At 49.4% G+C, this 24,831-nt stretch overlaps 4 protein-coding genes across 6 annotated transcripts in view; 1 reads left to right on the top strand and 3 right to left on the bottom strand.

Annotated features, from left to right (window-relative positions):
- The window catches only part of PEX14 (peroxisomal biogenesis factor 14), a 70,447-nt gene extending 63,090 nt beyond the window's left edge, over nucleotides 1-7,357 (bottom strand). Inside the window, exons 1-2 of one of the 2 annotated variants that reach the window (XM_050322663.1) lie at nucleotides 7,304-7,357; nucleotides 2,129-2,176 (exon numbers count right to left, since the gene is read on the bottom strand). In XM_050322663.1, the coding sequence (XP_050178620.1) occupies nucleotides 2,129-2,176; nucleotides 7,304-7,339 (84 nt within the window). In that variant the 5' untranslated portion in view covers nucleotides 7,340-7,357. The remainder of the gene's footprint in view (nucleotides 1-2,128; nucleotides 2,177-7,303) is intronic. The other variant, XM_050322665.1, reaches the window with a different exon arrangement.
- A 6-nt stretch (nucleotides 7,358-7,363) lies between these two features.
- DFFA (DNA fragmentation factor subunit alpha) lies at nucleotides 7,364-11,953 on the top strand. 2 transcript variants are annotated; one of them, XM_050322667.1, is made up of 6 exons: nucleotides 7,364-7,671; nucleotides 8,132-8,293; nucleotides 8,409-8,539; nucleotides 8,875-9,064; nucleotides 9,389-9,543; nucleotides 11,754-11,953. In XM_050322667.1, exons 1-6 carry the CDS (start codon nucleotides 7,575-7,577, stop codon nucleotides 11,835-11,837), a joined length of 819 nt encoding a protein of 272 aa, XP_050178624.1. In that variant the 5' UTR covers nucleotides 7,364-7,574; the 3' UTR covers nucleotides 11,838-11,953. The 2 variants fall into 2 exon arrangements, with proteins under 2 accessions (XP_050178624.1, XP_050178623.1); XM_050322666.1 differs by lacking the exon at nucleotides 11,754-11,953 and adding an exon at nucleotides 10,224-11,124 and having other exon boundaries at nucleotides 7,402-7,671.
- Nucleotides 11,954-12,102: 149 nt separating this feature from the next.
- On the bottom strand, nucleotides 12,103-14,700 carry CENPS (centromere protein S). Its single transcript, XM_050322668.1, has 5 exons — nucleotides 14,300-14,700; nucleotides 14,066-14,189; nucleotides 13,602-13,635; nucleotides 13,231-13,297; nucleotides 12,103-12,516 (listed from the first exon to the last, which is right to left on the bottom strand). Exons 1-5 carry the CDS (start codon nucleotides 14,390-14,392, stop codon nucleotides 12,361-12,363), a joined length of 474 nt encoding a protein of 157 aa, XP_050178625.1. The 5' UTR covers nucleotides 14,393-14,700; the 3' UTR covers nucleotides 12,103-12,360.
- Nucleotides 14,701-14,820: 120 nt separating this feature from the next.
- On the bottom strand, nucleotides 14,821-24,530 carry PGD (phosphogluconate dehydrogenase). The gene is made up of 13 exons (XM_050322662.1): nucleotides 24,442-24,530; nucleotides 23,298-23,373; nucleotides 22,722-22,901; nucleotides 22,520-22,585; nucleotides 21,307-21,425; nucleotides 20,215-20,284; nucleotides 19,751-19,885; nucleotides 19,124-19,313; nucleotides 17,472-17,602; nucleotides 16,856-16,989; nucleotides 16,425-16,524; nucleotides 15,415-15,537; nucleotides 14,821-15,139 (listed from the first exon to the last, which is right to left on the bottom strand). The coding sequence occupies exons 1-13, from the start codon at nucleotides 24,447-24,449 to the stop codon at nucleotides 15,020-15,022; spliced, it is 1,452 nt and encodes a 483-aa protein (XP_050178619.1). The 5' UTR covers nucleotides 24,450-24,530; the 3' UTR covers nucleotides 14,821-15,019.
- Between the last annotated feature and the right edge of the window lie 301 nt (nucleotides 24,531-24,831).

Raw genomic sequence — 24,831 nt, 5'->3', positions numbered from 1 at the left:
GATGTGTCAGACTGTCTGCTGCAGGACCTTGCAGAGTGCTGAAATCCTGGTGCAAACCACCAGGAATCACGGCTCCTCCAGGATTCCTGCCAGGAGCAGTCCAGAGCAGGCAGCAGTCAGTGCCTCTGAGCACAGAGCAGAAGGTGTTCAGCACCTCACAGGACACAGTGTCCATTGGAATCAGAAATATAAGAGAAACCCAGCTTTAACCCATAACAACAACTGCTGATACAATGCAAGGTGGTTTCACCCCGCTGCTTTCTCACCCTTGTGTGCTGGTATGTTCCAAACAGCCCTGTCACAGTCAAGTCAAAAAAGACGAGGAGCCGCAGAGCAGAATTTGGCCATGACACTCTTTTCTCCCTCCTCTGGAGTCTCCAACTGCTTCCCACCCAACCTGAAGACCGGGACGATGCCCCTGAGCAAGTGGATTTCCCACACAGCCCCCTTGGCTGGATCCCTGCCCCAGTTCTGCTCTGGGCCTTCCATAAACACTTTTCTGACAGGACACCCTGTGCCTGCAGGTGTGTTTTATAGCCCAAGGTGTCCTGTGTGTGTGGAGGGCACTGTGCACAGCCCTGGCTGCGGGGAAGCCCTGGCAGGGTGGTGGAAGTCAGCTCATCTGGCTCACAGGGCTGCACTGCTCGTTTCATAAGGTGTGCACAGAGGAGCAGCTGGAAGCAATAATGACTCCTAAACAGATGTGACAAAGACTATGAGAGTTTGTTATTATTATTATTTAAAAAAAATCAATTAATGAAAAAATAAGGAGGAAACCTCAGCCTTTCAAAGGGCTCTAATTAGCTGATGTGTAAGACTCACCATGGTGAGAGTAAAGTTTACATTGGAGTTCTCTGAGTGCACAAATAATTTTATGTAGTAGGAAGAAAGCAGAAAGATACACAAGTGCTTTGTGCTTCCTCTGAGCAATTCTCCAGTCACATACACAGTAAGAAATTAATGAAGTCAAATGGTAGAACCTGCTTTGAGAAAGAACAAACAGTTGACCAGCACAGGTTGTGATGATCTGCTGCCTGCTGTGACCTTCCTGAGGGAGGATGGGGGGATAACCAAACCCCCCAGAAGCAAAACACCAAATCCATCACAAGGCACATGGTGTCAGTAACAACTGCAGGTAATCTCCCAGACAGTTAAGGGATGGCACAGTGTTACCAGACAGAGAGACTGTCACTGCAGAGCTTCACAGAATCCACAAACAGCCCTTACATTTTGCTGACCCTTCCCAGTTCACAACCTTTGCTCACATCTTTCTCCTTTAAAAACCATCTCCTGGGGTCCCCAGGTAAAAATTCTTTGATGTGGCCAGTGCCCCGAGTGTTCTCAGTGCTCTCCCTGCAAGCCCCTTGTATTCACTGTGATCAACACATGAAAGCCAGAGAAGAAACTCAGTTAGACATTTATAAATTTAGGACAATAACATTGGCTAAGAATTTTGGCAAGGTTTTTGACCGAGTTCTAGATGGCTAAAGAGGAAGGAAAGAAAGGAAAACAAGGTTGTAAAAAACAATCTACTGCAGCTCCAGGACTAGTGGCTCACTTCCCACTCTGCGTCACCATAAAAGAGCAACCAAAACAGGCTTCTCTTGGTTATCATCATACACAAAAAATCCCAGAGCCTTTTCCAAAATGCTTCTGGAGTAAAAACATTGGATCACATGCACTGCCAGCTGACAAACACTTCTGAGCTCACTGTGAGTGCCTCTGAATATAAAGACAGCGTGAATGAGGTCTCTGAGCAGCAGAGGGGTTTTTATTAGACAACAGCACCAAGAATTCAGTTTAAATTATGCTGCCCAGGGCTTTCTTCAAACTCTTTCCTAAATAAGCACTGAACAAGAGCACACACTGCACTCACTCAGGACAGGCAGGCTGTGCTCAGGGCCAGCACGGTGGCCCAGCTGAGCCCTGTCTAACCCCAGCAGATGGGAGGTGATGGCTTTGGGTCAGAACTCACACAACAGTAGGGCCACCTACAGCACTTTACACCTTTCCACAAAGCCCCAGCTCCTCAGAAAAGCAAAACAACCGATGAAAAATGATGCAGCAAACAGAACAACTCGTGTGTGTTATGTTATCAACAAGAATGTTGCCTCTTGAGGTGACTCACCAGCGGCTCCCGAGACGCGGCGTTTTCCGTAGCAGGGCAGGAGCCGGCCTGGAACACAAACACAGCAGTGAGCTCACATTGCCACCCCATGGACACCCTCAGAAACGCTGCCTGGGAGTTAGGGAGACACACTTGTCTCTGCTACCAGCAGCAGTTCTGTGAAGGACTGAAGAAGTCAGAAGCATTAAAAGAAAAAAATATTAATTCCAGCAGTCCCCACTTAAAACAAGAGGACTCACAGAATCTACAGAACTCATTTGAGGGAGCCAGCAGGGAGAGCCAGGGAGACTCCTGAGAGATGGCATGAAAGCAGTGGCCACCCAAACCCAAATTCTGAAACACTTCTCCCATCTCCATGATCCACTAATGCACCCTTTGTTTTCTGCACTATTGTTTGAAAGATTTCAAAGCAACCACGATTTAACCAAACCTCACAAACTGTCGCGGTACCAGGACCATCCCTCTTTCCCACACATAATTACCTCCAGAGCTCCCCCTCCCCAGGCTCACCTGCAGTTTTGTATTCCCTCACTTCTCAAGAACAGGCACAACACTTCCCCACAGTCCCATGTTTTACAGAACTGCTCTCTGGGCTTCTCTTCCTTGCCAAAAAACCCCAGCAGTTTGATCTCTGTGTAACTAGAATGTACCAGCTCTCACAAGGCAGAGACACTTCAGTTTTACCACAAAGTAAATTTATCTTGGTCAACAATCTGCTTTCAAACAGGACCCACCTGATTGATGTTAAGATGATCTAAGCCACATTGCCTCCACCTGAGGTGTTTTATCTTAGCAGAGGTGACACAGTTGTGACCTCAGTGGTGAAAAAACACACTTTGATTAGTAATGATGACAAGTTTTGAGGCTCAGTTACAGAAAAGGGAACCCATTCAAGGTCCTTAAGGGACCTTTTCTCCTCTGATTCTCTTCATCACTTTTATTCAATATACCAAACCTTCAAAGTATTTCACGTTTGGGTTTCTTTCCCATCTACAAATTACAGCAAAAAAAAAAAAGTATAAACCCAAGTTTTTACCACAAGAGGGTGCCAGAAACTCAAATATCCTGCAACTCCTCTGCTCCCAGACAAGGATCACCACCAGGGCCCAGCCAGACCTCACTGCTGGGCAGGAATTCCCTGGGATCACTTGACACAACCCCTGCAAGTATCAGCTTCAACACCACCCTGCAGTCACACACTGGGAGCAAGGAAAGGGCACTTCTCCCTGTCACTGCCTTCCCATGCACAGAACATCTGCTTTCAAACCTGTTTCAGAAGAGAAATGATAAACAGCCTCAAGATCCATCCACTCCTCCAAAAATAAGGAAAATGTGGGAATCATCACAAGAATATGGCTCACATGATTTATTAGTAAGGTAACTGAAGCTGTTCAGGTTGTGGATAAACTTATTTGGTGTATGTGCTGCATTTTATTCCTTCAGTCAAATCCCAGGACTAACACAGGTACCTTGTTAATGACCAATACTCCAAAATACTGGGGCCTGATTCACAGCACAGTCAGTCAGAGGAAAGATTCTCCTCAAATTCAGGGAGCACAGGGTCAGATTTTGCCATCCCCAAAGCAGGATTTGACACACAGTGCAGGATGCTGTGGGAAAACGTGTGATAATTCTATTGACAGGAAGATCCCACAGACAAACGCTCAGCAGTTCTGCCATGAGCTGCTGCATTCCCTGGTGGCACCTCCAGGATGAGCTGGATTCTTTATGGTCCTTGGACTGCCCTGTCCAAAGCTACCAACCTTTAAAGTGAGATCTGCACTTCCCTTCCAGCCAGATTTCCAAGCACAGGGCGAAGGAACCGGTGCTGTAAGGAGGGAACTGTCACCCTCTGGAACAGGTGAGCTCCGGGACAAGGCAGGGAAGATCCCATCCTTCCCAGCCTGTGTTTAATGAAAACAAGGGACATCCCAGTCCAGACATCCCAGTCCAGACACCATTCACCTGCACCAGGAAAACCATCCTTTCAGGCACAGAATCCAGAGGCTGAACAGCCAAGAGCTACAGGCAGGTGGGGAGGAAAATTCACCTGTGCACTAACAATGCAGCTGGGGAATTAAAGTCTCTGGAGCAACAAATCAGCCATCTTCCAACACCTTTGAAATTTGCTTTAACTACTTCATTACACAAAGAAAACACCCAGCTACATGGAAGACTCAAGCCAAAGGGAGTATAATGAAGATTTAGAAAGAAAACAAGATGAGAACTTCACCAAGGAATCAGTTATTCTGTTCACAGGCTGCACCATCACCCTGCTGCTATAAAGAACAGAAACAGAGACACAGGATCTTTTCTTCTGCTTGTTTTTACTAAAAGGCCCAAGGAAGATGATTTCTAAACAAAACAAAGTATTTTAAAATCCCTGGTAGAAACGTTTATTGCCTTTAGAAGATAATTCTATCTCCGTAAATGATTTCATTTGAGCTGCAATGCTTCCCCCCCTCCCCACAGTGCTTGAGGCAATATATTAATTCATGAGAATGAGAAAATTAAACTAAGTAAAACAGATAATAAGCCATAAGACATCTGACACTCCCTTTCCAGCATCTAAACTAACTCGATTTGTAATAGGAAACATGATGGGACCCAAACATAAACAAGTTAAGCCAGGCAGTGCCACCACTCACAGCCTCACACCACTCACAGCCTCACGCTGAAAGCCTGGCAATAAATAAACAAACATCACCAGTGGCAGAAAGCAAATATTTTATTAGATTCTCTAAACGTTTAGTGTGCAATGGGGACAACTTTCCGCAGGCCTTGATAACAGTGTCAGAGCTGCAAGGGCTGTGTGAGAGGAGTGCTGTTTACACTCTGTGAGACTCACTGAGAGATTTTCACTGGTTTGTCTAATTCCAAAATTGTCCCCTTGAGAATTCACCTACTGTGCTATGTATGGTTCAGTCACACCCCCTTCTTCCTGCCAGAGCTACAAGATTCCCTCAAGTCCCACCCAAGCCCACGGAGTCTGAGAGCACTGAGCATTCCTGGAGTTGTGGATGAGGGACGTGCAGCAGTGGGAGATGGTGATGGGGCCATCTGTGCTCAGCAGGCACCTCAGAGCAGCCCCCTGCCCCTCCAGGCACAGGGGAGGGAGGGAAGCTCCTGCAGGGTCTGTGTGTGCAGGGGCAGTGCCAGTGTGTGACCCTGCAGCTCAACTGCAGGGCTGCCCCCAGGCCTGAGGGAGGGCAGAGCCAGAGCTGCCCTTGGAACAAACTCTGTCCACTGGTGAAGTCAGGCCAGGAGCCAAAGGGGGTGCAAGGAACTTGCTGTTGCCTGAGAATCCAGCATTCCTGCAAGAGCTGGGCAGTTATCCACTTAACTGACCCTTTCCACCCGGGGTGCCTCCAGATCCCCTCCCTCCTCCTCAGAGCCCTGGGAATGGGCTCTCTGTGGTGCACAGGTCCCCCTGTAGCCTGGCTCTTCTCCTCATCCTAAATTCTCCCTGTCTCACAGAGCAGCACAGGCACTGACTCCACCTTGCTCTGTACAGCCCAGGCCTGAAAAACTCTCCATGTTACACAACAAGTGGGAATTACCATTCCCACTTTTCACTATGGACACAGTTCCAGGGGGTTGGAGCTGGGTGATCTTTAAGGTTCCTTTTGACCCAAACCATTCCACGATCCTTCATGCCCTCAACTTTAAAACCCAGGGGGTTCTCTGGCTACATTTCTGAGGCCCATTAAAAGGCAAGACTTTTCCAACTGCAAACACCAAGCCTTCTCCTGAGCTGCAGCAACACCACATAAATGTTTGCTAAACAAGGGTGCAATGGGAGGACACAACATCCCAGCTCAAGAGAACCTCAATGCTTCTCAGGCAACCACATCTGCCAGTCAACCAGATTTCTTCCTCAGCAAGTGCCAACCCTGCAGACTGCCCAGGTATTTGCAGGTTTCCTCGCTCTGAAAGCGTTCCCTGGAAGTGTGAGGGACGGACTGGAATGTCTGCACCTCACCTGAGTGGTGCAAAGCTGCCCAGCCTCCTGGGAGTTTGGCAACTGGGCCTTTCACAACCCAGACCTGCGCTGCTTACCCAAGAGCACGGATTTGATGGAATTTTATTTCCATTTCAGTTTAGCTCAACAGTGATCCCCACAAACTTGGCCCCCTCAGTCCATAATGAAGGGGTCAGCAGAGAGGTTCATGGTGAATTAGCCAAATCTGGGCAGAGATTGCACATAAAAGTGTGTCCCTGGCAGACTCTGCTCTGTTTTCTCCCCAGGTGCTCAAACAGCCAGACTGGACCTTTCCCCTCCCTCCTGGGGGCACCAAAAGGACTTTCCCAAATTTCCCTGGCACCACTTCTCAGGAGCTCTGTCTGGGACACGGGAGAGATGAGAGAGCTCCAGGAGGTCAGTGATTTTGAGGAGAGTTGAGTTTGCAGTGGAATACAAGTGACCCTGGATCATCAGCAGCACAACTGAGAGTGACAGGAGCCTACACTGTGCACTCCTACATCAAACCCATCCCATGGAATCCAGGCTGGAAGAGACCTTTAACAATATATACTAAACACGACTACATCGCACTTCCCTTCTCCTCTCGGGCTGCCCCATTCATTTCATGCCGCAGTTTAAAAACACCTTAAGCTTTTCAGTGTTCTGTGAGCACTCAAACCACTGCTCTTCGGCCCTCCCCGTTCAGGGTCTGCCAGCACATCTGACAGCAGTTTCTTACGGCACATCTATCGCTGCTTTGCCCTTTCACGCTCCGGGATCCCCGTCCCTCCCCCGCAGGTCACGGCACGGGCAGTATTTTGTCTGAGTCCTCACAGAACCCCAGAACATTCCGGCTTGGAAGGGGCTCACAAGGACCATTGAGTCCAGCCCTCCGCCCTGCACAGGGCTCCACCTCATTTCGTAACCCACCTGGCACACCGCGTCCTTTCTCCCTGGCCGTGTTTGCATTCATTTCTCCCTTTATCCAACCGCTTTATGACTTTCACACCCACAGCCCCTCAATGGCACCGCGCCTGTGCCCAGGGCCCGGCCTGCCCCAGCCAGCCCCGCACAGCCCCCGCTCGCAGAGGGCAGGGATCCCCGGTGCAGCAGGGCCCCGCGGTGCCCGGAGGGTGTGTCCGGAGCCCCTCAGAGCCCCCGCGGGTCCCCCAGAGCCCCCGGCCCGGCCCGGCCCCTCAGACCCCGCTCACCTGCCCGGGCTGCTCCGCTCGCTCCGCCGCCGCCATCTTCCCAGGCGTGCCCAATCCACCCCCGAGCGCGCGAGGCAGCGCCCTCCCCTCCCGCAGGCGCGGCGAGCCGAGCGCCGGCGCATCGCTGCGCCCCGCGGAGCACCCACGGGTGACGGGAGCACCCACGGGTGCGGGGAGCGGGCGGTCTCCGCCGGAACACGCGGGCCGTGTCGCTGCCCTTCCCGGCAGGAGCGCCTGCCCTGCCCGCAGGGGCATCGTCCGGCGCCGGGCGATGGCGGCGCGGCTGAAGCGCTGCGTGGTGCGGCGGCGGGACGGGCCGGAGCAGCACGGCGTGGGCGCGTCCTGCCTGCGGGAGCTGCGGGACAAGGGTGAGCCCGGCGGGAGCCCCGGGCATCCCGGACCCTCCCGCGGTGCCGGCTGAGCCCCCGGGGCTCCCGGGGGATGCGGAGGGAGGTGGGAAACACTGGGTGGTCGGGCCAATGCTGTAATGGGCTGCCCGGGGAGGCGGCGGAGTCACCGTCGCTGGGGGTGTTCGGGAGGTGTCTGGATCTGGCGCTGGGTGATGGTTTAGGGGTTACGGTGGCAGTGCTGGGTGATGGTTGTACTGGGTGATCCTAAAGGTCTCTTCCAACCTTGAGGATTCCATGATTCTGTGATTCTAATATTAATTTCTGGAGGGGAGCCTGTGCTAAAGAAGAGCCGTAAGGAGACAGGTCTGGGCTCCAGCCTCAGTCACTGAGAGTTGCCTGTGCCTCCTGCCGGGGGTAATTAAAGGGCACTGCTGTGTCACTTTTGTCATTTAATTAGGGGTTTTTTTCTGTTGTGCAGCTTGTGGTGTTCTGGCCATTGACAAGGCCAGGGAGCCCATCACCTTGGTGCTGGCAGAAGATGGAACCATTGTGGATGATGAGGATTACTTCTTGTGTTTGCCAGCTAACACCAAGTTTGTGGCACTGGCCAAGGATGAGAAATGGTCAGGCAAAAGCTCAGGTAGGCTGTGGGTGAGGGAACACGGGAGGGGAGGGTGTCTGGAATACACCTGGTGACATTAGGCTGTCTCAGGTGGGTCAGGAGTGACCCTGGGAGCTGATGACTCTTGTGTCAGACAGTGGAACATCCTGGCTCTCAGAGGCTGTGGATGAAGTGGACAGTGCTGCAGAGAAGTGGAAGCAGCTGGCCAGGCAGCTGAAGGGGGACCTGTCCAATATCATCCTGATGTCTGAGGAAGACCTCCAGGTACAGTGGGGAAACCCCCAATCCTTGGCTCTGCCCATCATCCATTCATCTCAGTAGAGAACAGAATCAGTAAACAAGATCTCAGCTTAATTCAGCTGCTGCTGTGTGGCTGTTGGTGCCAGGTCACATCTCTGGGGTAGGGGAAACACTCCAGTGTCTGAGGAGGGTGCCCTCAACCCCTGACTGTCCCTGGAGGCCTTTTGGCTCCTGGTAAAGAACGGTGGCTTCACAAGGAACCTTGTGGGCCACGCTGGGTTTCAGGAGGGCCGGTCCCTGCTGCTGGTGCTGCATTCAGTGCCATGGGACGAGCTGCTCAGCACTGGCATTGTTTTCAGGTGCTGATCGATGTGCCCCCTTCAGACCTGGCAGCAGAGCTGGCCCAGAGTGAAAGCAAAGCACGGGTGCTGCAGGACACCCTGCAGCAGGTGCTGGACAGAAGAGAAGAGGAGCGTCAGTCCAGGCAGCTCCTGGAGCTCTACCTGGAGGCCCTGAAAACTGAGGACAGTGTCTTAAGCAAAGTAGCAGGTAGGGAGCACGGGGATGCTGCAGAGGGAACTTCCCAGAGATGCCTGAAATAGTTGGTGGAATAAATAAGGTGGAGTGAGGGACTGGAGTGAGTCATTTGCTCAGCAGCTCTTAGTGGGGTTAATGCAAGAGCTGGTGTAGTGTATATGGTGTGAGAATTCTCTGACCTGGTGAGAGAATTCTCACAATACCTGAAAGCAGAACACTGGGAGAAAAGCTTAAATCACATAGGCATTATGGATTTCTTAAGATTTCTTAATCTCACAACCATCAAAGCAGTGCAGGCCACGCGTCAGGGACTGTACTGACTCTGCTCCCTTTCAGAACCTCAGGCTGCACCAAGGAAGGAGATGGATGTGGTTGACACAGGTACCAGCAGCACAGGCACTCCAGCCAAAACAGCCCTCAGTGAGCAGATCCTGGCTGCTCTGAGGGAGAAACCTGCTCCAGAGCTCTGCTTGGACAGCCAGGACCTAGAGGTGGGTGAGAATGACACAGCCACATCCAGGAAAACCTTTCCCTCTGGAGAGAGAGGCTGTAGGGGAAGCTGTCCTTGCTCCTGGAGGCTCTGATGTCAGTAGATCTCAGTCTCAGCCTGGTGAGATTGAGTATTTCTCTCCCTCAGTACCTCTACCCCCTGCTTGCAGCCCCTCTGTGTCAGCCAGCTGACACTGTTTCACATACTCCAAAAAGCCACAAAATAATCTGGGGTTTGGTCTCTGACAGGTCATAGTCAGCTGTCTTACCAGCAGGGTGGGTTTTTGTATGCAGATGCATCTAACTATATTCTTTTATACATCCCAAATCAACAACTCATTATTTTTGAAAACTACAAATAAAACCCCCAGCTGGGAAAGCCCAGCTAAACTGTAACCATCACAGAAAGGTGTCCTTTTCAAGCTGTGAACTGGCTGCTGTTGCTTTTCCCTGCTGTAGAAACTAAGTTTCTGTTCCTTTGAACATCTGAACAGAGCTTCAAGCTCTGAGTGCTGGCAGAACACTGGAGAAGCCCATGGAATAGGTGATGAAATCTGGGAACACCTTCAGTTCCAAAGTGTCAGTGCTAAACAGGAGCCTTGTTCCTGCTGCTGTTCACGTGGGCAGAGGGTCAGGGGTGGGGGAGTCGGTGGAAAAGACTTAGAAATCTGCTCTCCTACAGCTGGTGCTGAAGGAAGACAGAGCAGCCCTGGCCTCGGCTCTGGGATGGGACAAGCAGAAGGCTGCAGCTCTGCAGGCAGCCTGTGACCAGGAGCTCTCCAAGCGCCTCCAGCAGGTGCAGGCCCTGCATTCCCTGAGGAGCACGTCCAAGGGCAAGAAAACCCTGCCATGGGGGGACTGGCCCAGCTCAAAACGCAAAAAATAACCCTGCACTGCTGCTGGCAGCTCAGCCCTGCTCCTGCCTTAGAATCCACCCCAGCAAACACACATCCTGCCAGCCAGAGCGTGCTGGGCATCCTGTGCTCTGGCCATGGACAGGGGAAATCTGGACATTGTCCGAGGCTTACACTCCTGGGGTGATTCAAATCATGTGTGACCAAAGGGATTTTGACTTTTTGCAGAATGCTGGAACAATGGTATTGCTAAACACAGCATGTAAGGGTTCAGCTTTGCAAACCTGGTTGGGAGCCAGAAGCTTCCATCTGATAGTGGTGGCTGCAGCTCCTGAGGCCCCGGGCACTTTGCTTGCCTTGTCCCCTCTCCATTTTCAGTGCAAATGGTGGAAGACCCCTGGGAGACACTTTGGAGCACAGTTGTGAACAGGGCAGAGGGTTTAACCAGCTGCTGCCTGGCTTTAGGCTCCAGGAACTTGAGTTCTCACACTGATTTCATCAGTTAAAGTAAATTCAGTGCTTTCTCTTGGGTGCTGTGTAAGAACTAACTCGTAAAACACAGCAAAGGTGGAAATAATTGCTTTGTAGGGCTGTGTGACAGAAGACTTGCATTTGGCCTGCTGTGTTATTCTCCTTAGTGTAGCATCATGATGCTTTTGTACTAACTGGCTTATTTTTCAATTTGTTAAAGCCTTTTTTTCTAATACCAATAAAAGCTTTTTATCTCACTGTTGGGCTAGTTGTGATATTTCCACCAGCTGCTATAATTAATGTGCTGAATTCTTCTAAAAGAAATCTCATCCCTGGAAGTGGAACAGTCTGGGATGGGGGAAAGGGAGGGCACTGAAGAGCCATTGTGTAAAATGAGATGGGGATTCATGACATTCCCCTGTTCTGCACTGCAGCCCTTGATTTTATTTGATCAGTAATGGATAGTTACAGCTTACAGCTCAAACACAGAGCAAGACTACACCTAGAACTTCTCAAGTGCAATCAGAAATAGTCTATCATCCAGTACCTTCCTTATCTTGGGAGAGTGTTTAATCTAAAAGTCTAACTAAAAAGAGAAGCTGATGACTTTAATCTTGGTTTGGAGGAGTTGGCCTAAGCTGTATCCTGCAGGAAGGAATAAGTGACTTCAAGGAAGAGTCTGTCTCATGAATCAAGGGCTGAGCAAGAGAAACAGTGTTCAAGTCTTTCCTCTCTTGCTGCATATTTTGGACTATCCTTGGCAAGCTAATTCTTGCTGGATCAAGTTGGCCTACACAGCCTTCTCATTTCACTTGGCTATTTCTAATTACTTATGTCTTTAAATCTGCTTCTTTTGAATCAAATTATTTTTGGATTCTTTTTCACAGCACTCTGTAAAGGCTCTGCCAGCCTGGCAGAGGGCAGTAGGGATCAGTGTGTGCCCACTGCTCCAGAGCCACAGTGCCACCTGAAAATGGGAACAACTGACAGCAAAGATTATACCCCAGCACTGTCACAGGTGGGAAATGGCACAAAACATCTTTAAATTGTCAAGGCAACAAGTAAGAGACATGGCTGTTGAAACAAAACCAGAATATTCAATATGCCTGAGCAAAAGTATCCAGACTGGAAGCAAGGAGGAAGTCAAACAGTTACTGGAGAAACTGAGTAGCAACATGGAGGATGTTGCACATACTGAGTTATAACGGTTCAGTGAGAAGGTTCTGCTTTAAACTCTTTATTTAAAGGCTTCTCATTTTAGTAACAGATACCTTTTGTGAGCAATTAAGGCATCTTGGGCATAAACTTTACTGAATTCTGACAGAACTTGCATTTTTGGAACAATAAAAATCCAACTCATCGTGTTCACCTAAAAACCTAAAGGTTCATTACTGGTGTTAACCTGCAAGAGGAATCTTACATAGGAATCTTACTAATTCTGGTTTCTCTAGGATACTAAGAGAAGCTGACCTGAGGCATTACTTGAAAGGTAGATCATGACATGTTGGAATCTTCATTTTCAGTCAGAGCTGCTTCTTTTTCCCCTGGAGTTCTCTCTCCCTTGGCTGCACTGGACTTCTTTTTCTTCTTCTCCTTTTGCTCCATGTTATTCAATGCAAGCTCATCACTCTTCTGGGTGATGTATTTTAGCTGAGAACAACAAACTAATCAGTCCTCTACTGAAGAATTTCATTTATTCACAAGAAATTAGAGAGAAATGCTGAAGAGAAAGTAATAGGGCAAATTCTTACTACAAGAAAGATGACAGACTCCAAAAAAACTCATTTACTCTGCCTTCTCAGGCAAGTTCGTGTTGCATATTTCAAACCACATATGAAAGGAAAAAAATCTCCTTACATGAAATTAAAATCAGTATTGGAAGCTTCCTTCTTCATGGTTCCATGTACAGGTGTGTCATAACATTAGTGAGTTTAATCCACTGAACTTCACCCAGACCAGCCCAAGAGGGAATGCAATGATTCCATGATCCCTGTGTTAAATGTGAGGAGACTCTCAAGCTAATCCTGGGCTACCACAAAGAAACTCATCAGGAAAAAAGCAAAGTGGTTCATTTCCAGGACTGATGATGCTGTGTCTGTTTACTGCAGTTCTGTACTTGGAACCTCAGCAACCCTTCTGCAACTCCTGAATTGCAATGAGATGTGTGTTCCCACAGTGAGGCAGAGTGGCATGGAGTGAAATAAGATGAAAATTTAAAAATCACTGGATTTGTGCCCATTCATCATCAGTAAGGCAGTGAAATTGCCTAAACAACAGTTGCTTCATCACCTATATCCTTCATTCAAATGCTCTGAACTAACTGGTTTAAGAATGTTGTGAGACAGAAAATACAGTGACTCTCACCAAAGAGCTGCTCCTTCTAGCCAAAAGCTTCACATCTTCTGTATTGATTGTGCTTCGTTTTGCATGCCTGCATAAAATAAAACCACCCCTTAACATGTTTGCCAACACTGTCACCCCCAAACCATCCACTATCGCTGTGTGTCACTGCATTTGACAATTATTTACAGTCCTTAATTTAAACAATGACTTGTGCCACACAAATGAGCTTCCAAGATCAGGAAGCACCTGCAGGGAATATCTATTTCCTAACTTCACAGCCACTATTTAAGCAGACAACAGAACACTTAAAACCGTGAATTACAAGACGTGTCTTAAAGATTACCTAGGAGCTAACACGAAAGAAGGAAGCTTTTGTAACGACCAGTGCCTACCTTGCAAACATTTCAAGATCTCTTGCAAAGGTTTCTGGAGAAAACACAAAGATGACACATATTTTAAAATGCTGAGGGGGGAGAGATACATAATACACAACAGCTGCTACAAAGATATGAAGTGCAAGTTATCCAAGTCAATTATGAGACGTGACCACAGCTGGTTATTCGGTGCCACTCTTGCACAGGCACAGTATTTCCACAGACACTTAGATGCTTTTTTCAGGTCTGAAAAGTAGAAACGCTATTTCTTGTACTGTTAAAAACACAAAGCAGGGGAATGCCCCAGTGACACCTAGTTCGGTGCTCTTATTTTTAAGCCCCGCGTCTCCAGCAGTGGCTCCCGAACCCAGGAGTGTAACCCAAGTAACCCATGTAGAACAGGGTAAGCCAGGTAACCCCAGGTAAGGTAAGCCCAGGTAACCCACGTATCACCAGGTAACCCCAGGTAACGTGGGCTGTACCGCACTGTCGGAAGGTGATCTCCGAGATAGCCGCGATGCTCTGCTTGCTGAACTGCACGTCCTTGTCCTCCTCCACCTCCTGGCACAGGCACCCCACCGTGTAGTGCACCGCCGCCTTCAGCCTCTGCAGGGACCAAGGCGGGGGCAGGCAGTGACACAGCGGCTCTGCTCTCGGCCACCACAGCCGGCTGCGGGCGGTGGCTCAGGGCCCCGAGCCCGGGGTGCCGCCGGTACCTGTGTGAGCAGCAGCCGCTCCTCTCCGCCCGCCGCCATCGCCCCCTCAGAGTTTCCCGCCCAGCGCGCGGGGCGGGGCCGCGCAGCCGCCATGTCGGGCCCCGCCCCGGGGCCGCTGTGAGGGGAGCTGCTGTGAGGGGAGCCGCGAGCACTCGGGTATTTCGCGGAAATCCCAAATAGTTACTGCGTGCTCTGCGGAAAAGTCGATTGAAAGTGGAAGATGTGCAATTATAAGTAGCTGCCTTGGCAGAAATAAATGGAGGGAAAAAAAAAATTGCTACAAAAATCAGCGAGCGGCACAAAATTTAACGCTTCTGAGGGACGAACGAAAGGTTCAGACATCCAGGTGAATTTTCAGAAGTCCCGGAGATGACTGGCAGTAGCATTGCAGGGAGGGGATATAAAGCAGAGCCAACTGTGGGTATTTTTAATTGCACCCCTGGGAAGAAGAGGCAAAGAATCAGGGAGATTTGGGGTAAAAGACATTTTGGCCAGCAGCAGTGAAAACAAAAAAGCTTCAATACATTTATAACTAAATTTATTTAGCTTTCTTATATGATATATATATATTGAGATATACATATATATATATATGAAATATACCCACAAGTTATTACAAAAGTGTCCAAACACAAGTTCTAGCACAGTACAGTAAAAAGTGATTTCTAGGAGAAATATTTGAGATCTACAGTATCTTGGCTTCAAGTGGAAGGATTTCCATTAGACATTGTAGGCAGAAGAGGACACATTTCCTCCATGGCCTGTCCAGTTAGTGTGGACAAATACCCCTGGCTTTGATAATAATTCGTATGTGTGTGCACCAAAGTAATCCCGCTGAGCCTGCAACGAGAACACACAAAACAGACACATCAATATCACAGCCACATGAGCACTACAAGTGGCACCTACTGGTACTCGACTACAGGAACACTAGAAAAAAGATCTGACTGCAATAGCATAACATTCAAATTTATTTTCTCATTATTAGAAAAATCACTGCAATGAAACATTTATTAACATCTAGTAATCAGGGGTTCTGTAGAAACACAGCTTACTGTCACTGAGGCCTTCAAAGCAGTGCCTAAATAACAACATGATGGTATTCCAGTACCCACCTGAATCAGGTTAGCTGGCAGTACCTCATGCCTGTATCCATCATAAAAAGAGAGTGCTGTGGTGAAGCAGGGCATAGGGATTCCAATCTGTACTCCAGTACTGATCACACGGCGCCAGGAGTCCTGAGAGACAGGAAAACAGGGGGGAAATAAAGAGAAAAGAAATTAATCAGTGCTTGCTCAGAGGTACGTGCAGGCACGTGAACTATTTTAGTAAAACTCTGTGCTATTTCACATTCTATCATATCTAATAACCAATTCTCAGCAAATCAGCAGTAGATTCCTGATTTTACATAAACAGGTTGGTCCAAAACAAAGGCAAGTAATTAAAAGTTAACAACAGGACAAAAAGAGCTGAGGCACGCAGTCAAACCACAGCCTCGAGCAAGGATGCTGTTCTTTCACATCAACATGATCAGAACATGCCAAAAGCACAAACCCAGCAGGGTTCTGAGCAAACACTGAGGCACTTCCAGGACCTCTCACCAAGCCTGGGACAAAACTCGCCCAGAGGTGTAAGAGGTCAGTGTGATATTCCAGAGAAACACGTGGATAATCCCCGGTACGGCTGTTCATCTGATCTAGTAACTTGCATGGAATATTCAGATTCAGTTACAAGGGTTATTAATGATAATACATGACTTCTTTGTTGGCCAGATAATCTGGTTTTAATTCTGCCTGTCAGCTCCATCCAAATCAGGACACTGTTTGGACAGACCCAGGCCCAAAGAACGGCGGGTCTGGAACGCTGTTGTTTTGGGGCTACAGCAAACAATGGTACTGGAACAGAAATCCAAGTGCACGGGGCAGTGATGACAATGTTCATACAGGCCAGGCATTTTTCCCTCATATTGTGGTCCTGCTAAATTGCTATTGCCTAAGGCTCTTCCATAACAGTAAAATGGAAACCTTCAGTTTCCAGTTGTAGCTGGGCCAGAATTAAAGAGAAGAACCACGACAGTGCTGGCTGTAAGCTATTGTTTCTGTGCTCTCCTTTCCTTGGAACTCACCTGACAGTTTTCAACAGCTGTCCTAAAGAAATCATCCAGCAGCAAATTCTGGAGGTCAGGGTTTCGATCAAAAGCATCTTTGATTTTTCCCAGGAAAACACTAGGCAGAAGTAAAGCAGGAATAAATTTCACAGCTTTCAACAAAGGCCCAGAATCCAAAACTTACAGTGCCAAAACTTCCCTCAGCCAGACTCAGATTCCAAACATTACAAAGACCAAAGAAAATCCGCAGCAGATTTTCTAAGCCACCAGAACAGAGTTCATCTGGTAACCTTTAGTCTGTCTCTGTACAGAAACAGCCTCTCCTCATCAGCAGAGTAACTCTGTGGATTTTCCAAGGAAAGCTCCAGGCTTGTCAGCCAAGCACCACATAAACTAAACTGCCTGCTCTTCTCCCCTCAGCAACCAAGTTACCTCCTCATCTTAATTACCTCCTGATGATGCAGCCTCCCCTCCACATCAGTGCAATGGCACCGTAATTCAGCGTCCAGCCAAATTCCTTGGCTGCTTGTCTCAGCAGCATGAAGCCTTGAGCATAGGAGATAATCTTGGAGGCATACAGGGCCTAAAAAAAAAAAAATCACATTCCAAGAGAAGTCCCACAAAGTTGAACTAGAAACTTCATGGTCCACATGTTCTGTTTAGTCCACATCTCAACAGGGATGAGTTGACACATTCCAGCTATTTGAGAACCAGAATATCCTTTCTAGTTGTTGGAAAGCTTGGTCTCAGCAGAGAGGGATATCAAGAGATCAATGCCCGTTGCAAAGACAGGAGTGTTGAGGGGTGGAAAAGCTCCTGTGCATGAATTATGAACCTCTGCACCCCAGGCAGTGACCACTGCCCACTGTGGTGAGACTTGAATTCCCTCAGGACTATTCTTTGGTGAGGAACAGGTCACACTGTGCTCTGTGGCCATCACTAGACAGTGCACAGGCTGAAAGCAGGAACCAATTGTTATGAAATATAAACACGAGAGCCCCTCCCCAGGGCTCACAGCACCCAGACCTGCTCTGGTGGGCAGCTCTGACCAGCACAGGCACTCACCTTGCGGATGTCCTCCAGGAAGGCCTTCTTGTTCCCACTGAACTGAGTCACTTTGGGCCCTCCCAGCAGCTTACTGGCCTGCACTCTCTCATCCTTGAGGGAAGACAGGCACCGTGCAAACACAGCTTCACCTTCGGGCACGGCAGGAAAGGGAGATCATCAGAAAGCTGAGCATCACTGTCAGTGTCTGAGAGTGACACGGTGAGTGTCACTGCTCCATCAGCCACACACACAGTGAAACACAGTCACGTGGGCAAGGAGAATCAACGATAAATCAGCAGGTTATAGGGGGAATAAGATTCATAAATCTGGGAGACCCCTAACCAGTATTCAGAAGCCCATTAGAAAGTTTTATAACATCACTAAGCAGGTTACTAAATGTCATTTGTCAGGGCTAAGGAGTTAGCATAGGAGTACCTTCAGCTCATAGAGAGAAAGCCTGAATGACAGTCTCTTGATCTGGCTCAGTCAATTCCTAATCATGCTGGTTTAAGCAGTATTTATTTGCAATTGATGACAGTATTGTAAAATGGGAGAGAAATAAAGTTTTACTTTCAGGGCCTGATAGGAGGAAAGCAACTAAGTGTTCATACTGTACCTCTGTCCACCTTTTAAGTTAGTCATGAATTATCAAAGAAAAAAACCACGCCCCAAAAATCAAACCAACAACAACATAAAAAGAAGAATGAGTAATGTTTGCACAAGGTTCTGGATCCTCCCTGCAGCAGGATTAGCATATCACAACTAAATCACAACTGGCTCCTTTCCATTTCTGCCAAAACTTCCTTCTACACTGGGGAGGAGCAGCGGGGTGGGAAAAGCAGGGAAAAGCAGGAGTAGCATGACTCTGCTCTTACAGGCACAAGTTTGCAAGTCATGCTTATGTCGTAAAACCACACAGAGCAACTGCCCTGAGAGCAGCCACGTTTGCACAAGGACTATGGCACACACTTCCCATCAGCCCAGCATTACCCAACCACGCTCCCTGGCACTGCACAGCACTCAGCAGGGAGTGCCTCTGCCACCCTTGATCTTTGCAAGAACCCCAAACAGCACAATATCAACAGCACAAGAAACAAACACTGTTTCAGGCCTAGAACTGAAAGACTACAGCAGCAGTAGAATATTAAAACCATCTGCAGAGGTTGTTCTGCTGTTGGAATGCACCCATGTTTCTTTGAGAGCTACACTGCAGGTACTCTCTTTTAGCTACTAAATATAATTATTCTTATCTTCAGGACTGGACCAGCCAAGGTAAAGGAAAAAAGGAAGAGAAACATGAAAATGAAAGCAATTTTGAGAGCAAAGAACCTGTTGAGTCATTTAATTACCCAACAGGAAGCCCACACTGGACCAGTGGTATTAGGGCACTGCAGAGGTGTTGCAGATGTATTACAGCTCCTGTCTTACAACACTCCCAGCACAGCACTTCATGCTCACCTGTCCCCAGGTGCTCACAGCACTGTGGGGACACCAGGGACACAGGTGTGACAACAGTACTGCCACCATTTAGGGAATGAGGTAAAAACAAGCCCCTCAGACAAAACCAGTAACCAGGGCAGAAAGGCTGAACAGCTACACCTAGAAAAACCTCCTTACTGGGGTGTGGTACCTGCAGTGGGAAGGATGGAGCCAGGTGGAGGAACAGTTACCTATGAGTGTGACAGGGACTCCGTACTCCAGGGCAGAAATGGCTGTCCACTTCCCTGTGCCCTTCTGTCCCGCGCTGTCCCGGATCTTTGGGAGGAGGTACTTGCCATCACTGTCTTTGAATTTGAGAATATTGGCTGTGATTTCAATCAGGAAAGAGTCCAGCTCTGTCTTATTCCATTCCTGAAACACCTGCAAACGCAGAAGAAATGTGCTTGTATGCATATATATATATATATATATGCACACCCCCAATCTGCTATATCTACAATATACATCACCTGATTTATTGATTTATGTATGCTTTTTGCCTGTTTGATTACAATGCTCAGTGTTTCACTAGCTCTTTTCAGGCAAGGGAATTCCTATCTCTACACAGGAAGGTGCTTTCTGGGGAGAAATCAGCAGAGAATGAGAGGGTTTAGACAACTCCTCTAAACATTCAGCTGACTGTGCTTGCTGCTCCTACCTCATGGGAAGTTCAGGAATATCATGCACTGCCCTTGCAGGATGCACATCAGAAAAATTCCCTTCATGTGTGTGCAGCTGCTTCACCCAAGCCCAGCCCCTCAGCAGGGGCAGACCATCACCATGGCACAAGAAAAGGCAGGACTAAAACTGCAGCTCACCTTTGCCATCTCATCGTGCTCCATGCCCACCACATCCTTCATGAGGTGGTAGGCCTCACAGATCAGCTGCATGTCTCCATATTCGATCCCATTGTGCACCATCTTCACGAAATGTCCAGCACCTTCATCTCCCACCTGTCAGGACACATCCAGAAATCCCATCAGCAACAGCACCGTCACTAATCCCAGAGTGGGATACCTGCCCATGGCTTCCTTCTGCCTAAAAGAAGGTGCTAACTGAAACTAGGGGATCACAGGTCCATGACCCAGCCATAAAACCTTGTCTTTCCATGGCATGGTGTGAGTTATCAGAGATGTCAGACTGGAAATGAACCCAGTCCACCCCAAAATCAACCACTGATGGCGCTGGGTTTATTATGGACAAACATCCATGAGCTCCAGCAACCAAGCTACCTAAGGGGGGATCCAACCCCAAGTTAAGTCAGTACCAAATGAATATTTACCCAGTCACAACAAGGCTCCCCTGATCCCACTTTAGCAGCAATGCTCTGGAATATGGTCTTGATGTGGGGCCTGTGGGGAGAAACAAAACAGCTCAGCAGACAGGCAGGGACACAGACACCTCAGGAGACAAACCCAATATCCATCAGTATGGACCAGATGCCTCCTCCTGCGACCTGCCCAAAGGCAGCCTGGGGTGAGGGCAGCTGGCAGGTTAATGGCCCACCAGGCAGCAATGTCAATCCAATATATGTTTTTTGCAACTAGACAGTTTTTGCAAGACATTACAGATCAAGTCACGTCTGCAACACTGTGCAGACAAGCCTAATGCACTTAAAGGAGCCCAAATATCTTCTCCCACCAAAAATAGAAGCTGTCCTTACTGAGCTGTTCATGGCAAAAAGATGATCAGGCAGCAGATTACTGTTGTTGACGGCTTTGTGCCATCAAATTTGAACAGGCTGATACAGGTATGAAACACTAATGCAAAAAGACAGGGACTCCAGAGATTCTAAAGCTCGGGCAAAGCCTGGACACACCTTTTCTTTCTACATTTACAGAGAGAATGGGCAGCCAGGGATAAAGTCTGATATGAGCCCTGATGTACAGTGAGTACAAAAGAGCACAGCAGCATGCAGGAACTTGCAGATGAACTGATGTATTCACTAGTCAGTGCAAACATGTCCTGAAGCCTCCTTTTATAATGTGTCACTACAGGGACTTTTGCTGCTGCCTAATTCATGGTTAGCAGCTTTCCCAAGTGCACAAGGCCTCAAAATAAAAAAATAAACATGAAATAGTACTTGTTTAACATTTAAGCAAAATTCCTTCCTCCCTTTAGATTTCTGCAAGTCCTACTATTGCCTTTGGGTTCCTGGAAGAAAAACCTGCCTCTGTTCTGCCTGCCATGAAGGCTCAGCACTGCCCCATGGCCCCAGCTGGGTTGAGAAATCTCGAGCCTTGAGGAAGTGAGATGGCAACATATCTTGTTCCCTCCACACCCACACCCTGCTCCTGCCCTCCCTCTGCTCTCACTGTGAACAGATGATTACTGCACACCATTCGGAAGAAGAAATACAGTAGCTCACACTTACCAGGCTTCTTTGGCTCCTCCTGGCATGAGTGAAGGTCCATATCTGGCACCCTCCTCCCCACCACTGACACCACTCCCCACAAATAAGATGCCCTTTGCCTGGAGTTCCTTACAGCGCCTCTGGAACAAAGAGCAGAGCAGCGTTATTTGATTTTGTTCAACAGCAGAGCCTTGCAAACAAAGGTTACCAATTCAGACCTAGAATTAGGTTTTCAGCTCTGCTTTGGACACGTTGGCAGCCAACCTTAGAGAAAGCCTGTCCACACACCACAGGGACTGTCAGGAAACTTCCCGGGGCTCTGATGTGGATCTTGCAAAAGGGACTCCCTGAGAAAACAAGTCCTTAAGCCCCAGACAGAAAAGAGCAGCACTGAGGCTGGAAAAAGCTCCGAATTAAGTGTCAGGTGACACATGCTGTGTGCAAAGGTGTGGGGGAGGCAGATTAGGCCCAAGGTGGAATTGCAGAGCTCACTGCACAGGGCAGGTGGAAGCATGGACAACATAAGGGCAAATAATTCCCTCTGAGTGGCAGAGAGGCACAGGCCCAGATCCCTAAGGAGAGCTGCAAGCTCCCCAGGGATTAATCCTCACTGAGCACCTGGTTTTTGTTCTGGCATGGCCACTTCACTTATCCAAGATCAGGATGTCAAAGCAGAAGGATGAACACAGCATCCCTTATAAAGATTTAGAAATACCAGTCTGAATGCAGGATTTTCCTGTGAGCATCCCAGATATGATAACGTAGCCTCCAGAACTTCTACAGCCACAGTCTGATCACAAGCACATAATTACTCTGCTTGCACTAACCAAGACAGCCAAACAAGCAGTTCTGTCTGACTGGACTGTCCTGTGATCACGAAGGACTGAGAAGTAACAACAAATCTACAAAGACCCTCAGACTTATAAATCTCCCTGAAGACTCCTGAAGATCTTAACAGGAAATTTTCTAAAGGCCTTCACTCTTTAAAAGCTGTCAGTAAAAACACTCATTATGATTTGGGTGACTTCTACAAAATATTCTTACAGAGCAATCCTTAGCTACTGTAACAATGGATTTTTAACAGGCTGCATGATCTAATTTTGCAGAAATAATTCAGTTTGGCTTTTCCTGAGCAGAGGGGTGATGGCATTTTTTCAACTGACTATTCTAATGATCAGAGGAGAAAGAATCATGTGTATTTTATCCATATACTTTGGGTAGGAAACAGGCTTACCGTGGTATCTCTGTACTCAGAATTCCCACCATCAATTATGATGTCTCCAGTCTCCAGCAACGGCACCTGCCAAAAATAAATCAGAGCTTTAATTAAACATTGAATGAATGGAGAAAATCAATGATGAACAAATGAGAACTTTCAGAGGAAACTCCTCCAAAAGACAGCAAGAAGTCCCAGGTGGAAGGAGTGTTTGCCTCACCAGTTTCTTGATGAAGTCATCCACAGCACTCCCAGCCTTCACCAGGAGGATAACGCGACGGGGCTTCTTCAGCTTGGAGACCATCTCCTCCAGGCTGTGAGCTCCGATCACTTTGGTTCCCTTGGCCTCATTGGCCAGGAAGTCATCCACTTTGGAAACTGTCCTGTTAAAAGCACACACCTGGGGGAGCAAGAAATCAGTTACTTTAGCTCGGACTACAAATTATACAAGCAAGGTTCAACATCCTGTGCTCTCCCAGTTCCACCTTCCCTACAGACCCGTAGGGAACCTGAGCATGTCTTTGCAAGTGCCTTGGGAAGCTGTGGGTAAGGGCCAAGCCCAAGGCAAATTTCAGGAAAAGTCATGCAGAACTAACATAGCAGGTGCCAGCTGAGCACAGGCCGGCACCACTGCTCTTCCCTGGAAACGGGACAAAGGGCAGCACAGGTTGTAACCCAAAGGAGGAAACAGCACCTGTTAGGTCATCACACAAGGATGGAAGAAGCACCCACAAAATGCTCAGCTCCAATCCCAAGTGCTGCTGAGTCAGCTTTTCTGAACGTTTCCCTCACTTACCACGAAGCCATGGTCGTTCATGTTCAAAATCAGGTTCTGACCCATCACGGCCAGTCCAATCAAAGCAATGTCAGCTCTGGAACGGGGAAGAGCAAAAATGCCAGGTGAGTGTCATTAGCAGTGATCCAGCAGCAGCATCCACACCTCTGCCAGGCTGTTCTGACCAGGCCAGCCCTCCCCTCCCTATCAAATGTGCTCTGAGTTGGTTCTGGCGGCTATTACTGCAAGAGATCATAGAATCACGGAATACCCCAAGTTGGAAGAGACCCTCAAGGATCTCTGAGTCCAACTCTTGGCCCTGCCACCCCAACAATCCCACCCTGTCCCTCAGAGCGTTGTCCAAACACTCCTGGAGCTCTGGGCAGCCGTGACCAAACCCTGGGGAGCCTGTTCAGTGCCAACCACCCTCTGGGGGAAGAACCTTTCCCTGAGATCCAGCCTGAGCCCTGCCCTGACACAGCTCCAGCCATTCCCTGGGTCCTGTCACTGTCACCAGAGCAGAGATCGGAGCTGCCCCTCGTGAGGAAGCTGCAGATCCTTGTGGCTCCCGGTCAGAGTGCACAACAACACACAGCGTGTCTCAAGTCACCGAGATTTACTCCCAACCACCAAGACCCGGTCGGATGAGCAGGAAAAGCAATCCAAAACATTGCACTACAGGCAGGGAGTAAAGTGAGGGGCTCTAACATCCACTGATGGACCCAGCTCTATCACAGCTCCACAGCGAACAGACGCTGCACCAGGACACCGTGTCTGCACGTTGCATCACGTTTTTGCTTCCGCAACGCCAAATGATTTGGGGTGAGCACAGAAAACGGGGAGAACGGGACATTCCGCTGGAGGCCGATGCAGGCGAGCCCAGCCTGCCCCTCGGGGCCTGGGCTCGCAACCGGCTCCACAGCCACGACTCCGGCAGCGGCCGCTCCCTGGCTCCGCCACAGCCTCCCGGCCACCGGCGCGGTCCCCCCGCGGGTCCCTCAGCCCCTCCAGGGCCCCGTCCGCCCTTTCTCTCTCCCCGCGGCTGGGCAGAGTGTCCGGGTAGCGGCTGGAGAGCCCCCCGCCTGCCCTCAGCGAGCAGGGGGCACCCTCGCCTCGCCCCGCGGCAGTTTCAGCGCTGTCCCTGCCTGTCCCGGCCCGCACTCACTCGGCCATGGCTGCGGCGGTTCCGGGGTTCGCTCCGGGCTCCTCTCGGGGCTCTCTGGGCTCGGCCCTCGGCGCGCGCCGGGTCCGCCCTCAGGCGCGCGGGCGGGGCGGGGCGGGGCCGAGCGCGCCCATTGGCCCGTCCGGCGGGCCCCGCCCCGCGCCCATGGGCCGATAGCGTGGAGGCCACGCCCCCTTAAAGGGGCCGCGCGGGGCTCAGCGCAGGGCCGGGGTCCCCGCGATGTCCCCGCATTGTCCCCGCATTGTCCCCCGGCACTGACGCTCCCGAGGCCGCAGGAGCTCCGAGAGCCGCGCCCGCCCCTGCCCGGTGCCTTCGCTGCGCCTCTGCCCGCAGCGATACCCGGGGAGCGCAGCAACCCCCTGGGAGCTGCGC

This window comes from Myiozetetes cayanensis, unplaced genomic scaffold (assembly GCF_022539395.1).
Source record: "Myiozetetes cayanensis isolate MyiCay16 unplaced genomic scaffold, myiCay2020 scf28, whole genome shotgun sequence".
Lineage (NCBI taxonomy): Eukaryota > Metazoa > Chordata > Aves > Passeriformes > Tyrannidae > Myiozetetes > Myiozetetes cayanensis.
This window is presented reverse-complemented; position numbering and strand designations above follow the sequence as displayed.

Bases quoted from the DNA above. Each gene is read 5' to 3' on its own strand.
- CENPS (XM_050322668.1), bottom strand. From the start codon at position 14,392: ATGGCGGCTGCGCGGCCCCGCCCCGCGCGCTGGGCGGGAAACTCTGAG. The intron at 13,636-14,065 runs GTACAGCCCACG...TGTTTTCTCCAG, and splicing joins GATCACCTTCCGACAGTGCG to AAACCTTTGCAAGAGATCTT. The intron at 12,517-13,230 runs GTGAGAGTCACT...TGTTGTTCTCAG, and splicing joins CTAGAAGGAGCAGCTCTTTG to CTAAAATACATCACCCAGAA.
- PGD (XM_050322662.1), bottom strand. The intron at 22,586-22,721 runs GTGAGGCAAACA...TATTTTTGGCAG, and splicing joins ATGACTTCATCAAGAAACTG to GTGCCGTTGCTGGAGACTGG. The intron at 16,990-17,471 runs GTGAGTGCCTGT...TTTTTTTTTTAG, and splicing joins TCCTGGAGGACATCCGCAAG to GCCCTGTATGCCTCCAAGAT.
- DFFA (XM_050322666.1), top strand. From the start codon at position 7,575: ATGGCGGCGCGGCTGAAGCGCTGCGTGGTGCGGCGGCGGGACGGGCCG. The intron at 8,540-8,874 runs GTACAGTGGGGA...CATTGTTTTCAG, and splicing joins TGTCTGAGGAAGACCTCCAG to GTGCTGATCGATGTGCCCCC. The intron at 9,544-10,223 runs GTGGGTGAGAAT...GCTCTCCTACAG, and splicing joins TGGACAGCCAGGACCTAGAG to CTGGTGCTGAAGGAAGACAG.